This window comes from Colossoma macropomum, unplaced genomic scaffold, assembly GCF_904425465.1.
Source record: "Colossoma macropomum unplaced genomic scaffold, Colossoma_macropomum, whole genome shotgun sequence".
NCBI lineage: Eukaryota > Metazoa > Chordata > Actinopteri > Characiformes > Serrasalmidae > Colossoma > Colossoma macropomum.
In genome coordinates this window covers 15,337,879-15,351,373 of record NW_023494788.1, presented here as the reverse complement: position 1 = coordinate 15,351,373, position 13,495 = coordinate 15,337,879, and the positions used below count along the sequence as shown (strand labels likewise).

General features: G+C 39.8%; 1 protein-coding gene across 1 annotated transcript in view; it reads right to left on the bottom strand.

Moving 5' to 3' along the window:
- npm1b (nucleophosmin 1b) overlaps positions 1-13,495 on the bottom strand; it is a 29,086-nt gene that overhangs the window by 1,860 nt on the left and 13,731 nt on the right. Inside the window, exons 9-10 of the mRNA XM_036568614.1 lie at positions 4,987-5,094; positions 2,278-2,352 (exon numbers count right to left, since the gene is read on the bottom strand). Coding sequence (XP_036424507.1) covers positions 2,278-2,352; positions 4,987-5,094 — 183 coding nt within the window. The remainder of the gene's footprint in view (positions 1-2,277; positions 2,353-4,986; positions 5,095-13,495) is intronic.

Genomic DNA, 13,495 nt, shown 5'->3' with positions numbered 1-13,495 from the left:
ACATACCAGAACGTATGACTAGTGCCTCTCTCTGACAGACATGTCTCATATCTCTGCCTGCTGCCTGGACCAAAGTGCTTCCAGAGCTGGTTCTATACACACACACACACACACACACACACACACACACACACACACTCACACTCACACTCACACTCACACACACACACACACACACACACACTAACTCCACCCGGTCTCCATCAGAGAGTACACCTGCTCTGCTCAGAGTTTGGAATGACATGGTTCTGCTGCACTAATGGATGCTCTGTTACACAAAGGCCACAGTGCATCTTCACACGAACCTCATTATAGATGGAGCTGACTCAGTGTGTGCCCCTCCTTGAACATGTGCACAGACATGGATGCAGATGCACGCAAACACTCGCGCATATACACACACACACACACACTGTCAGATGCATCCTGAGTCAATGTATGTATGCATACAAATGCATACTGACTCTAACTCCCAGGATACACTCTGTGAAAGACAGCGTCCAAGCAAGGACTGACACCCCACGGAAACAAAAGCAGCTTTTTAACAGACGTCATGCACACTTGACCTAAACACTGGGCCTGAACAATATGAACATTTTATCAGCAATAAGGAGCTAAAATTTCTAACAGAAAACTTAAACAGGTCAAAACATAAACACAGATTAAACAGTGATTTACTCACTCATGAGATTCTTAATTGTCAGCTGTAAAGTGTTACATTTAACTTTTAGCTCTCAACTGTAAATATCTAGTTAAAACAACCATGAAGTAAAATAAATTTTTAACAGCTTGGAAAAAAGCAGAAAACATACATTTAACAGAAAATTACAAGAAAACTCAACAAATAAACATAACATTTTTATGTATTTAAGGCACCCACACTTTGCTTTTATTACAGATTCTATGCTTTTTAGGAGACTGGCTTTCAGTCTCTCAAAGAAATCTGGAGGAATACTTGTCCAAAACTTTTAAGTTTAGTCTTAGGAGTTAGTTGCATTTTCTGCCTCTCAGAAGTCAAGAAACCCCAAACACATACAATGATTCTGAAGTCTGGGCTATGAGTTGGCCAGTCCATCGTCATAAGAACGCTAGCAGCTTCTTTGTTTAATTTTTACAAAATCTTTTTTTTTTTGTGTGTGTTTCCTTTTCTCAGTAGTGATTTCTTGACAGCTACATATCCTTTCAAACCTACAGCACTGAGTTGGCTTCTCACAACGGAAGGATGGACAGAAATACCTGTGGATTTTTTAAGATCTGAAGCAATTTTCTCTATTCTGTCAAAGGTGAAAGCTTTAAGGACTGTTTATCTGATCTGGTCTACCAGGTCTTAGGAGTTCCATTTCCTCCATTTGGTTTTATTATTTTTTGAAATTCAGGTTTGGAAACTTATCTCCTGAAAATGAATAACTTGTGTTTAATGGTTGTTTTGACTGGAAATCCTTTCTTTTGTATACTGCAAAAAGTGACATAAAAACTATGCATAACCATGCATTATTACTTGTAAATGAGCACTGGGCAACTAACCATCACTTTGCCAAGATATACAATTTTTTGGAGGGAAAAAAAAAAACCTGTGGAAGGTTTTAGTTTAGGTTTAGCTGCTAGCATGATACAGTGCTGCAGTCTGCACTAAAGAAACTCATCTTCATTTTTTTTTTCCTGAAGTGGGAAAGCCCATCCAAATACTGATTATCTCTGATCTAGCAGTAAGTCGGTGAGGCCTTGAAGCTGCTGAAGTGCCTGGTACCAACAGCATACCTCCATCCAATGCCTTCATTAGGGAGCGCAAGAAACACTTTACAGAGAACAGAGAGAGAGAGACAGTGAGGAAGAGAGAAAAAGAGAAAGAGAGAGAGGGGCCACTAAATCATAAGTAGAGATGTTAGCCTTGGCAGTTCCCTCCTCCCTTCTCTCTGTGCTGTGAGAGGGGCAGCCTTGAGCATATTTCATCCACTGCTTCACAGGCAGTGAGCTGCTCTAGAGAAATGAAAAGACAAAAAGGACAGACGGAGGGAGGAACGGGCCCTGTCAGACGCTCTTTAGCGCGTGGCCCCACTGACTGTAAAAAGTCAAGATGCTAATGCACTTGTTGCACTTTTGTGTTTGAGAGCCTACTCATCTTTAGTGTAGAAGTTCGGTCATTTCTTAAATACAGACATCTTTACGACACTGATGAACGATTAATGCCGAAGCTGTAAGAGGCATACATATGTTTTACTTCACTATGTGCTTAGGAACAGGACAATCAGAAGAACGTATGAGGACAATGATACTCACTTGTTTATCTGATATCTTAAAACAGCTTTTGGCGTAGTTCTCAAACTTCTGTTCCGTCTTTGGAAACGGCTTACCCTGTTCAGAAAAAAAAACAACAAAACTAAATGTTTAATTTTCAACACCTCTGTACCTCCGCTGAGCTTTGAGATCTTGCTGAATTTCAGCCAAGTCATCACTCTGCTGATGAATAGGGTCAACTGCAGGGTGTTGGACTGCTTGTACTGAGTTCATATTCTTGCTGTATCTAAGGTCTAATTCAGTTTCCCTTATCTATGACTGCTGACGCAAACGATTTAAAACATCCATATCTACATTCGCTTACATCAACTCAATCTAATGCTGTATTCCTAATCCAAACATCTTCATTGTTTATTGCTGTTATGATGTACAGAAAATGTGCACAGAATAATAGGTAAGGGTTGAATGAGCACATTTTCTAATAATCAGTTCAAGTTCTGATATTCTCCAGAGTAGCGTACTGCTGGTAGATAAAATCAGTGCAGTATTTCAGAGTCAGGATTCTGTAATGCCTAACAAATCAGCCGGACTCTAGAGGATCAAGGTGATGGTGAGGATGATTACCATGATTACAAGGATCTCTGTGCGCAGCTGTCATCGTCACCATCACTTTCATCCTCTATAGAGACCATTTGGCCAGGGGCGTCAATGCCCAGCTCCATGTGAATACTGCATGTGGTAAGTGGTCAGTGGAGGTCAGCGCTGATCAGTGTGTGGTGGGTTGATTGAGGAAGTGAGCTGGCTGACCCACGCTGGCTAATCCCGAAGCAGGCCTGATAAAATGATGCAATCTGAACAGCATGAGCACGAGCCTGGCTCAGGCTAATGAGAAGCTCTATTGACATTAGCTAACACTTCTGGAGAGCTAATCTTTTTCCAGCAAATCCAAATCAGACCCCAGTGCATGGCAAGATGTGTTAGAAATACTGTGGAATATACTGAGATGAAGAAAGGTCTCTACAGTGAGAGAAAACCTTAAAAGATGAGAAGAATGATATATAATAAAGCTTATGCTAAATGTTTTGACGTGTTCAGTCGTATTTCAAGAACGAGTTCTATTTTACTTCGCTGTTATAGCCTCCCTACAGCGACTGACCTTTACGCTCTTGAAAATTAAACATATTATATACAAACTATATATCTCTTACATGTAGGGCCAGCCTGAATAATCTGAATGCTTCAGTACTACTTTGCTAGGTTGGGACTTATTTCTCGATTTAGCATTCTGAAGCTTTGTCTTTTAAAATCAGAAAAGGCATTAGATGTTCATTCATTTATTTATTTATTTATTTATTTATTTATTTATTTTCCTAGTTTAGTTTAGAATTCATCGTAAATTCATGTCAGGCATCTACTTCACCTCACCTCAACAAGAGTTTAAGAGGTGGGAACACCGTGGAGACACAACAAGTTTAATGAATCCTCCCAAATGTAAGCACATTTATCCCGATCCAAGTACTGCAATGCATCAAAGCCATAATTTTTTCTCCCTTTTCTTCTTTAATTTTATAGCCGGTTTAAAACTTGACAGCAGAAACAGCAGATCTGTTTATTTTGACAAAATCGCAATAACAAATCACAAGTTTACAATAACAAATTACAAGTTTTTATTGGTGTATCATAGAAGAACAGCCTCCACAGACCATAAGTACAGCGCAGGAGCTGCTCTGCAACTATAACACCAAAAAGATCATTAGGTTTCAGCAAAATATTTGTTAAATATATTGTATTATGCTTTTCCTTCAGGTGGACAGTTTAAAAACTACTACAAATATAACTGTTTTTAAGGGTTATTTTGAGAGTGAGTACTTGAGTACTCGTTCAGACATATCAACGGTATTCAAAGCCTGTAAAATGCTGTTTGGCCAGCCCTACTTACATAATTACTTTTTCTATTATACTGTTTGTCACCTTGCAAACAAGCATTTTACTCTCCTCTGGCATGAACAGTACTTTGCACTGCCTCTAAACCATTTTGCAACACCCTATTGTGCGAGCACAACTAAGTAAAAGTGAGATGAGTAATGCAATTGGATCAGATGTGTAATGCAATTGGCTGACAAAATGCTTAATTACCAAACCACATGAAAATAGCTGCAACTGCCTGCATGTCCTTGTGACACGTAGCAGCAATTATGCAGATAGTTAAAAATGTCTGATGAGTAAATGTTTTACCAATAACTCATATTTAGGAATACTAATACTAGAACTATGTCTCACTTCCTATTGGCCAGATTTCAAACAGTGTCTCCCTGTAGCAGTTATAAACAAGCTGCAACATCAATTGGCAAGGCTTTAGTTTCTATTCTTTATCTGGATAAATCTACTAAAGTAGAATGGCAAAAAGGGCTTTACAACTCTGCTCTTGACTATTTTAACAGCTGTCCATAAATTGTGGACAACTATGTTACACTATCTGGACATTTTGCTAAGAGGTGGAGTTCCATAAGAACAAGGAGTTGAAAAATCAAGTCAAAACAGTAACACAGTAAAAGCATTCTAAATTTTAAAGGATCTAGTAGCATCTAAAGCTACTATCAGAAAAAACACCAGTTATCTTTGAGTAGCACTTTTTCAGGGGAAATAAACAGCTTCGGGGGAAACAGTCATTGTTAACTTGTCTTAATTACAGGTGAATGCTGCCAGAACAGAGTCAGTGGAAGTGGAGTATGAATGGGTGTATTTGCACACCTCTTTAGCTGCTGTTGCTAGTCTGTTCTTGACCTCACTTATACTGGGTTTGCTGGGAGATTTTCCAGAAGGCCCTGCTCCGGCTTTGTCTTTCTCTTTTGCTGGAACCTGCAAATAAAAATAACAATAGTTCAGTCTCACTGCAGTTCTGATGAAAAGTAAACAATGCAATGATGGTCCATGTCCAGATCGACCTCATTTTGGGAACTGTCTTTGGGTTGCTTTCTTGCTCCGTTGAATAAACACTTAAAAAAGGAGTTTTTTAAGCTAATGAGCCACTTCATCACTTGAAATAACCCTATAACTATGTCAATTCAAATCTTAACTCCAATTTTAGGTTTAATTGCTAATTCAGCAGCTCAGAATGAATTTACCAGTGATAACTAACAGTCACAAAGTTATCATGCACAAAATAGTGATTAAAAATGCTGGCAAAGGAAAAACGCCAATGTGACACCAATTACCAGTCCTGTTCTCAACAACTTGATTCCTGATTTATGTTGAGAAAACCTCCTAGTAGAGATTCTGTGTGTGGCGGTGCCAAGAATCAGTCGCTGAAGCCTAAAAGCACTGTGTCCTATTCAGTTGTATTAACTAATGGCCCAGTCAGACCCAGCAAGGGAACTGGAGTTGGATTAAAGCAAAAAAAGGGGCACCGAATTCTCCACTAATGACATGACAGCACCTTCTGATAAATATGGCGGGGTACAAATTATCCTTTTATTGCTTCCAAGCAGGAGAGGACAAGCCCAAACCGTTCAGTGGCGCAGAGAGGAAGGGACTCTTTGCCAAGAGGAGGAATAAAGAGGTTGTTTTTCAACGTCGACATCCTTGTTTCCCAACGCCCCAGTGTGTGAAAGAGGTCAAGACTCACATAATCAACAGAAATATAACTGGACAGAAACAGAGACCATCAATATTACATATCAGTCTACTGCACTTACTACTACTACCAAGAAAGAAGTAATTCAGAGCATCTGATGGGATCAACGTGTTCAAGTCTATCTGTCAAATGGTGGGCAATATGGGAAAAATATAAGATCACAATACTTGAAGGCATCTTCATGATATATGACACTATAATTTTTTATAATTTTCCTCAGGTTGGAACAGACAAAAAATAGTAAAAATAGTCCAACATTTAAAAAAGGCTAGGGAAAACTATGACAACAGTGAGTATTTTATTTTTGTTATTTACAGGTTCTAAGACTATAATTGGGCTAAATATTTTTAATAATACAATGCTATATTGCCCAGCTTATACAAACAAGCTGACATATAACCTGCATTAAGGGTATAAGAATTTCAATGTGTATTGAAAAAGCAAATTTGAAACAGTGTATCGGAATTTAAAACTATATGTCCAAATTATCCCTCCCCCTTTCAAGCATCTCTCATTCACCAACCTTTGTGGAAACCACTGTCAATGAGGAAACCTAGGCGTCTGGGTGCACCCTATCAGAGTAAAGTGGGTGGCGAGAGGACTTAAAATATGTACACATCCGTGCTCCAACAGTGCTTTTATTCTAAAAAGCTTTTAAATTCTAGGGATTGTGACCTTGTGAAACTGTGTGCAAAATATCATCCGATCGTGCCCCCCTAGCCATTGCCGACTGACAGTATTACTGTGGGTTGTGAGGGGCAAGGGCAGACGGGCTATTTAAAAAATAAAAATAAATAATTAATTAGTTTATAAAACAAACAAACAAAAAAACCCTGCTTTCCTATGTCACCAGCACACCGTCTGAGTGCGTTTTCAGAGTGCTCAGAAAAAAAAAAACTATAAACGGAGACTGCAGGCTGCTCCTTGTGTTCTGACTGAGGATCTTCATAATGGATATCCACACCTTTCTATAGTAACCGGTTTCAGCACAGCAGTTTATGTGATAACATTACCTGCCATGCCTGCTTAAACTGGAGAAAATATACATGCTTTCTGTTAAGAAACTTGTAAGCTAACTTTGTTCTTGCTATGGTTTAGTAGTTCTTGGTATAGCTTTCAAGTTCTTGCTATAAATTTTCTATAATAAAACGACTTACGCTTAACCATGTGAAGTGGCTTAAAGGCTGTTGTTTCTGTGGCTTTGTGTTGTCCTTTTAGTTTTTAGTAACTAATGTAAATATGGCGGGGTACACAAAAATCTTTTAAACCCTCATGCATGATCCCTGTTCATGGCTTTACCAGTTTAACAAGCATGACCATGAGTAAGGAAAAAGATCTACTTTGCACTGCTATAGAATGTTCTAAAGTCAGACAACACATTATGGCTGATTCAGTACACAGACAAGCATTACATGAAAACAGGCTGCGAGACAACTATAATTACTTTTATGCATCTCAAAGCTGTGGGCTTTGTGTTTTTTGACAGTTAAATCGTCCAACTAGATTGACTATCACAACAGGTGCAAACTATTGGTGACTGATGATACTATTGTCAACTGGCTCATGCCTAAATTAAGGCTCTGAAGGGTCAATACATTTTTAAAATAACAAAAATCAAATAACATCTTGACATAAAAAAAATCATATCAAATCTGTACATTTGTGTATTGTTACACATGTGGCAAGGCTGACACACACAAGCATGCGTGCACACACACACACACGCTGTGTATTACACAAGCAATAGCCTGTCCATACATGCTATATAGCCTGGAATCCACTGATTGCAGGGTGATGGACAGAGCCTTGTTTTTCTAACAAGATCAGGGGATTGAAAAAGAAAGAGCATGAGAATCGATTACCGTGAGGCAACTCAAGTCCTAATGCTTTAACTTGTTTTACTAAACCAAAACATTATCCATCTTTTGCACAGAGACATCTTAAACATGCAGGGAAGCAAACCTTTTAACAGACTGTTGGCTGAGGATGGAGGGAGGGAGAAACAAATCATTATCATTGTCTTTCCCTCTTCTGAGAAAGGAATAATCCTCTTTTTCCTCTTTAAAGACTGATGCGTGTGTCGCAGATCAAAAGGTATCAAATTAAAGGACAAATGCACACACATATGCTCTCACAGTGCTGGCTATTGGCCATGGAGGCCCGGTGTGGTGTAGTCATTATAAAGCTTTTTTTTTTCTTGGGAGAGGACAGCTGTGGAGCAGAGACAGCTGATAGGCAGAGTGTGCAGCCAGCTTTTTAATCTGCGCCAGACGCTGATTACAGATGCCACGGGACAACACTTAATCACTAGCACGCCAGCATTTGATGTAATCGTCCATCCTCAACGCACACACACAGCCAAGACACGTCAGTATGTCCTCTTTGACACCGCTGAATGCCAATTCATGTAGGCTTTCTTTTGGAAGTAATAACTGAGAGGACAACTTTCAAGCCTAAGTGACTGTTTATTTCCAAAACCTGAATCATTGACCCAAATCATTACCATCATGCTCAAGCTGATTTATGATTCTTTGCCTGTGTATATCTTGAGAAAATGTTAAAGTCATCATTAATTGGACAATACAAGGCATTTTTCTTCCACGCTGTGCATGTTTCTGAGTAAAACATAGAATTGGGGTGGGTATCTAATATGTTTGATCTGACTGTCGACAGTATTGGGAATTACAGATAGATTGTGTCAACTGCAATGGCTATCCAGGTGAGCGATTTAAATGTCTGAGAAGGCTAGGGATTTGGGTATATATTACATCTCATCAAGGGAAGATATATACACTGATATGCCAAAGATCATGGGACAGGAACTAGTATTGTGCAGGACCCCCTCTAGGCTGGCAAAGTGAAAGAACTCGACATGGCATCAATTCAGGAGGGATGTTGAGCCATACCGTCTAGATAGCCACCCACAGCTCCGTGGTATTTATAGGTGCAGGATCTCAGGTGTGAATGGACCTCTCCACCACATCCCATAAATGCTTGATTGGGCTCATGTTGGGCAAAGTGCAGGCCACACCATTTGTCAGAACTCTCAAGAATGCTCGAAGAACCAGTTCTGGACAACTTGGGCCAGATGGCATGGTGTATTATCCTGCAGAAATATTCCATCATTGTGGGGGTACATGAAGTCCACGAAGGACGGCAAATGGTCACCAAGCAGTGAAACATTGCGGTCACCAGTCAATGACATGTTTAGGTGAACCAGTGGACCCAACCAATGCCATGAGAACACACCTCACACCAGTACGGAACCACCACCAGCCTGCACAGTGCCTTTGGGGTGTACTGGTCCATGGGGTCTGCACCACACATGAACCCTACTATCAGCCCAAAATAATTGGTACCATCACTCACTGCGCTGTCCACTGTGGGTGGTAATGCCTTCTATGATATATTCCCGGCACACACATAACACTGTGGATCGAGGAATGTTAAACGCCCACACAACTTAGAAAATGGAATGTTCCATCCGTCTGGCATCCACTATCATGCCTCGTTCAAACTTCGATAATTCACGTCATCTTGCCATGAGCACGCGAGCCAGTGTTCAACCTCACTCACAAAATAACACCTCACAGCTTATACAGGTGTGAGTGTTCCCAAGCCGTCCGCTGAAGTAACATCACTTCATAATCAATTTACATACTGCGGTCCCATGACTTTTGGCACATCGATGTAGGCCAACAATTCAGTAAAACACCACAATTTTGCTCACATTTGCGACCAAGTATGTTATACTTTGCTACTATGAAACACGAGTGAGAGATAGTGCTAACTGTAAAACTAACTAGGCTAGCTACTCTAACTGATGTTAAATAACATCTTGGCACTTTGTCCACTGAGAAGAAAACACAGTGAGTTGGGTAAGTCATTAACTTACCCAAAGAGGCAGCCTGCGTTACACATCAAATACAAAAACATTACTATTTTGAAGAATTAGTGATGTTTTCAACAGTATTTCTCTGCGCTTGGCCATATTTTGTGCAACACCAGTTCATAAACTAAAAGTGAGTCTATGGCCTTTAGATTATTTTCAGCTAAGGTTATTTATCTATCTATCTCTCAATCCATTTATTTGGCACTGTTTTCTCTTCCCTACAGTTAACTGGATATCCGTTAATGAACTCTCATGAATATTAAAATATCAAATCGGCATGCACATCCCTAGAAAACGCACCATCCACAGCTTTAGGATGCACCAAGAAAAGCATGTGTGTCTTGTAATCTATACCTTTTCTTTTCACGTCTAGTTCTTCTCCTAAAACAGTCCACTGACTGGCTTCAGAACATTCTACAGCAGCGCAAGGCAGCACTATTTTTTACATTGTGGTCATGTTTGCTACACAGATAAAGCTGCGCAGCAGCCTTTCAAGCACTGAATGTTTTTCGTCAGGAAACACACATTGCACACAATCTCAGAAGCCTAGTATCAAAGCTAGCTGAGTGTTTGTTGAATGTTTGTTGAAAAAAAACAAGGTTACTGGTTAATAATATAACAATGACAACAATCATTACCGTTTGATCAAAGATTAAGAAAAAACAAGAATTTTGTGTTTTAAATGGTAAAGCATGCGCAAGGCACATTAACTAACAAGGTTAGGTGGACTTTGAAGTGCAGTGACCAAATACAAAAGTGGAAAAACAGGTCATCTAGGTAAAGTCAATCTTATATGTTTGCAGTAATTGAATGCTACGTTTTGTTGCTAAACTGGTAGTTGTTAAGTAACCTCGGTTAGTTGTTAACCAAGACACCAACAGGAACTACTTGACTTAATCCATTTGTTCAGTCACACACTGAGGCACTATTTTAGACTGCCAAAAACTGTTACTTTAGCTCATTTTAACTAAACAAAAAGAGTCATGAATGCAGTGCAAGTTGTTAATCAAGGAACTTTGCTATTTAAAATGAAGCAGTTTAAATAGTTTAAGCAGTAAGTGCCCAGGACTAGCTGTGAGTTTTTAAGACAAGCCTAAGACAGTATCTTTTAGTGAAGACAATGATGTTGTTTCAAAGTTTTAAAAAAGGCTTGCCAGTTGCACAAACTTCAGAATGTGGCTTTCAATTAGCCCAGAGTGTTGCAACCACCAGACAGCAGATGATATGCATTTTATGAGCCTCCCACCTGTTCAGAAACAGAGACGTCATTCGTCATCTGCTCCGCATCACCCTCACCAAAACCATCCAAACTCAGTCACTGCCACCGCCTTAAAGAGATTCCACTTAGAGAGGGCCCTGTAAACTAAGATTGCTGTTTTAGATCTTTCAAACGTGTTCCACCGGCTGTAGCCCTGCACTACATGTCCAAACTGGTGAGATTACATGTTATGCTTAAATATGGCACCTGCAGGACCCTAAGCTTCACAGTACATTTGCAATTATTTGTGGAACCTTGTCTAACTCTTTTGCAGTGGTCTAAATAGTGATCCTGCTCAGTGGTCCGATAGGTCATGAAGCAGAAGGTGCTGAGTGTTAAGGAAAAGGTCGTCTGTTGCTCTGTAATCACAGAGCACTGCGTTTCCGCTCTCCTCAGGGCCTGCAGCAACATCAAACACCAAACCCTAATGAGGACTAATGGCAGAGGAGTGGCCACCGGAAATAGGGGGGTGTCTAAGTGTGTGGGTGTGTGTGTGGCAGATCAGATATAGATGAAGTTTCTAATCTTCGTAGTCATTTAAAAACCTATCTTGCTAAATATACAGAATTACATTACGGTTAGTGTGGCTGGCTTTAGCATTTACAGGCATTGAACAGTCAGTGTTTCCAAATAAGCACTTAAATACCTGTTCTTAATACTACCATTAAAAACAACATCAATCAATTAACCATAATTAAGTATATGTGTTTGTTTTTTTAAATGAAAATATCCCTGTTTTCCATTTGTAATAAATCTTTTTAACCATTTCTACATCTCAAATTTTACAATGGCTGCCTTAAAGATACAGAGACACAGGTATGCTTTAATGTTATGTCAGATAAGGAGATCTGATGTAACCAGGCCTTTGCAATTTTCAGTTGCAATACTCCTGCACTAGAGTGTTATAGAATTGTGTTGGGTCTAAAAGGTAATAAAATCCTTCCCAATACTAAATTAAGAAACTAATACAAACATAAATGAATACTCAAGTACTAAAATTATTCGGGCCAGTCCAAACAGTCAGCCAAACATTCAACAAATAAGCACACATACGAACACACTCAAACACACACACATATGCACATACACACTGCACACAGACTGCCCCAGGCTGCATCCAGTAATTAGCAATCCTCACGACAAACATCTCCAAAGCTAATAAGGTGCTAACTTGGCCTTTTTTTGTTAGGTCAAGTGAACTGACACCAGGAGTAATGGGAAGTCAGATTAGTTAAGAAGGAGGGGCTGATTGGTGTGTATGTATGGCTGTATGTGTGTGTGTGTGTGTGTGTGTGTGTGTGTGTGTGTGTGTGTGTGTATACACACACATACACATTTAAAGTATTGAAGGTGGTCTGAATGCACCTAAGCAAAGGTCAAATCTGTCCTGAGGGGGTGATTTCCACAGGTCAGATCTGTTTATCTATGAGAGGAACTTATCACTCGTTTTGCATATCATTTGCCAGTTTCTTCCTTTGTAATGACATTAACTTGTAGTTTCAGGTAATTGGTGACGAGGTTAACAGCTTTGGCTTGTTTAACATACAAAACCTGATTGACATTTAGACACCTTTCTACATTTCCGAGGGAATTTCAAAGTCTTTATTATCATCGTGAACATCATCAACCCCATCCTACTGTGTGTACCTGCTAAAAACTAGCAACGTCACCCATTCCATGTAACATCATCAAGCAGCAGTTCATCCACACACCTAAACGTCTACAGGGAAGATGAAGTCTAGCAAATGTATTTCAGATCCAGACAGTCAGTCACTCTGCCAGACCTCTGGGGCTTGCAGACAAGTTTGTTTTTAAGAGCGGACCGCAAACGACCCTTTAAATTGGATGTTTTGGGATCCGAGCCACCAGCAGCTCTTTAGAACGCTTTGCGATTTCCTCGCCTGGGAAAACAGTGCAGGATAGCTCCAGCCTTTTCCATGCACTGAAAGAAGACTCTTTGTGCCTAAATGTCAAGACAGTTTCTGTCTAGTACACCTGATTATTAAAAGTATACTTAGCTATTTTAAACTCACTATCACAAATAGACATGAATAACAGCTCTGAGGATTTGGGACCTCAATGTCCTGGAAAGGTCTGCTTGATGTTCGCTAATCAGTTTGAGAGCTGAATACTGTTATTGTTTGTCAAAGGGGACCATTACTAGTCTCATTTAGCCACAGCTTTTGGTGCATTTTGACTAACACACAGCACAGATGTTCATAACTCACTTCATGTGAGTCTGAGTGGAGTCTCTAGTCGCAAGTCTTTAGTAGAGACTTTCAGTCTTGGTTTTGGCTGCACCTGTCAGGTTTGACACAGATTTAAAAAACAAGCCTTTCACTATGGGAAAACATTCAGTCTGAAGGACAGAACTGAAGCGCTACACTCAGCAACTATGGTGCTTAAAATAAAGGGGCAAAACATTGAAATGTGTGGTTAGCCTGTAGTTTGTAACTATGTTCACTGTGTTCACTAG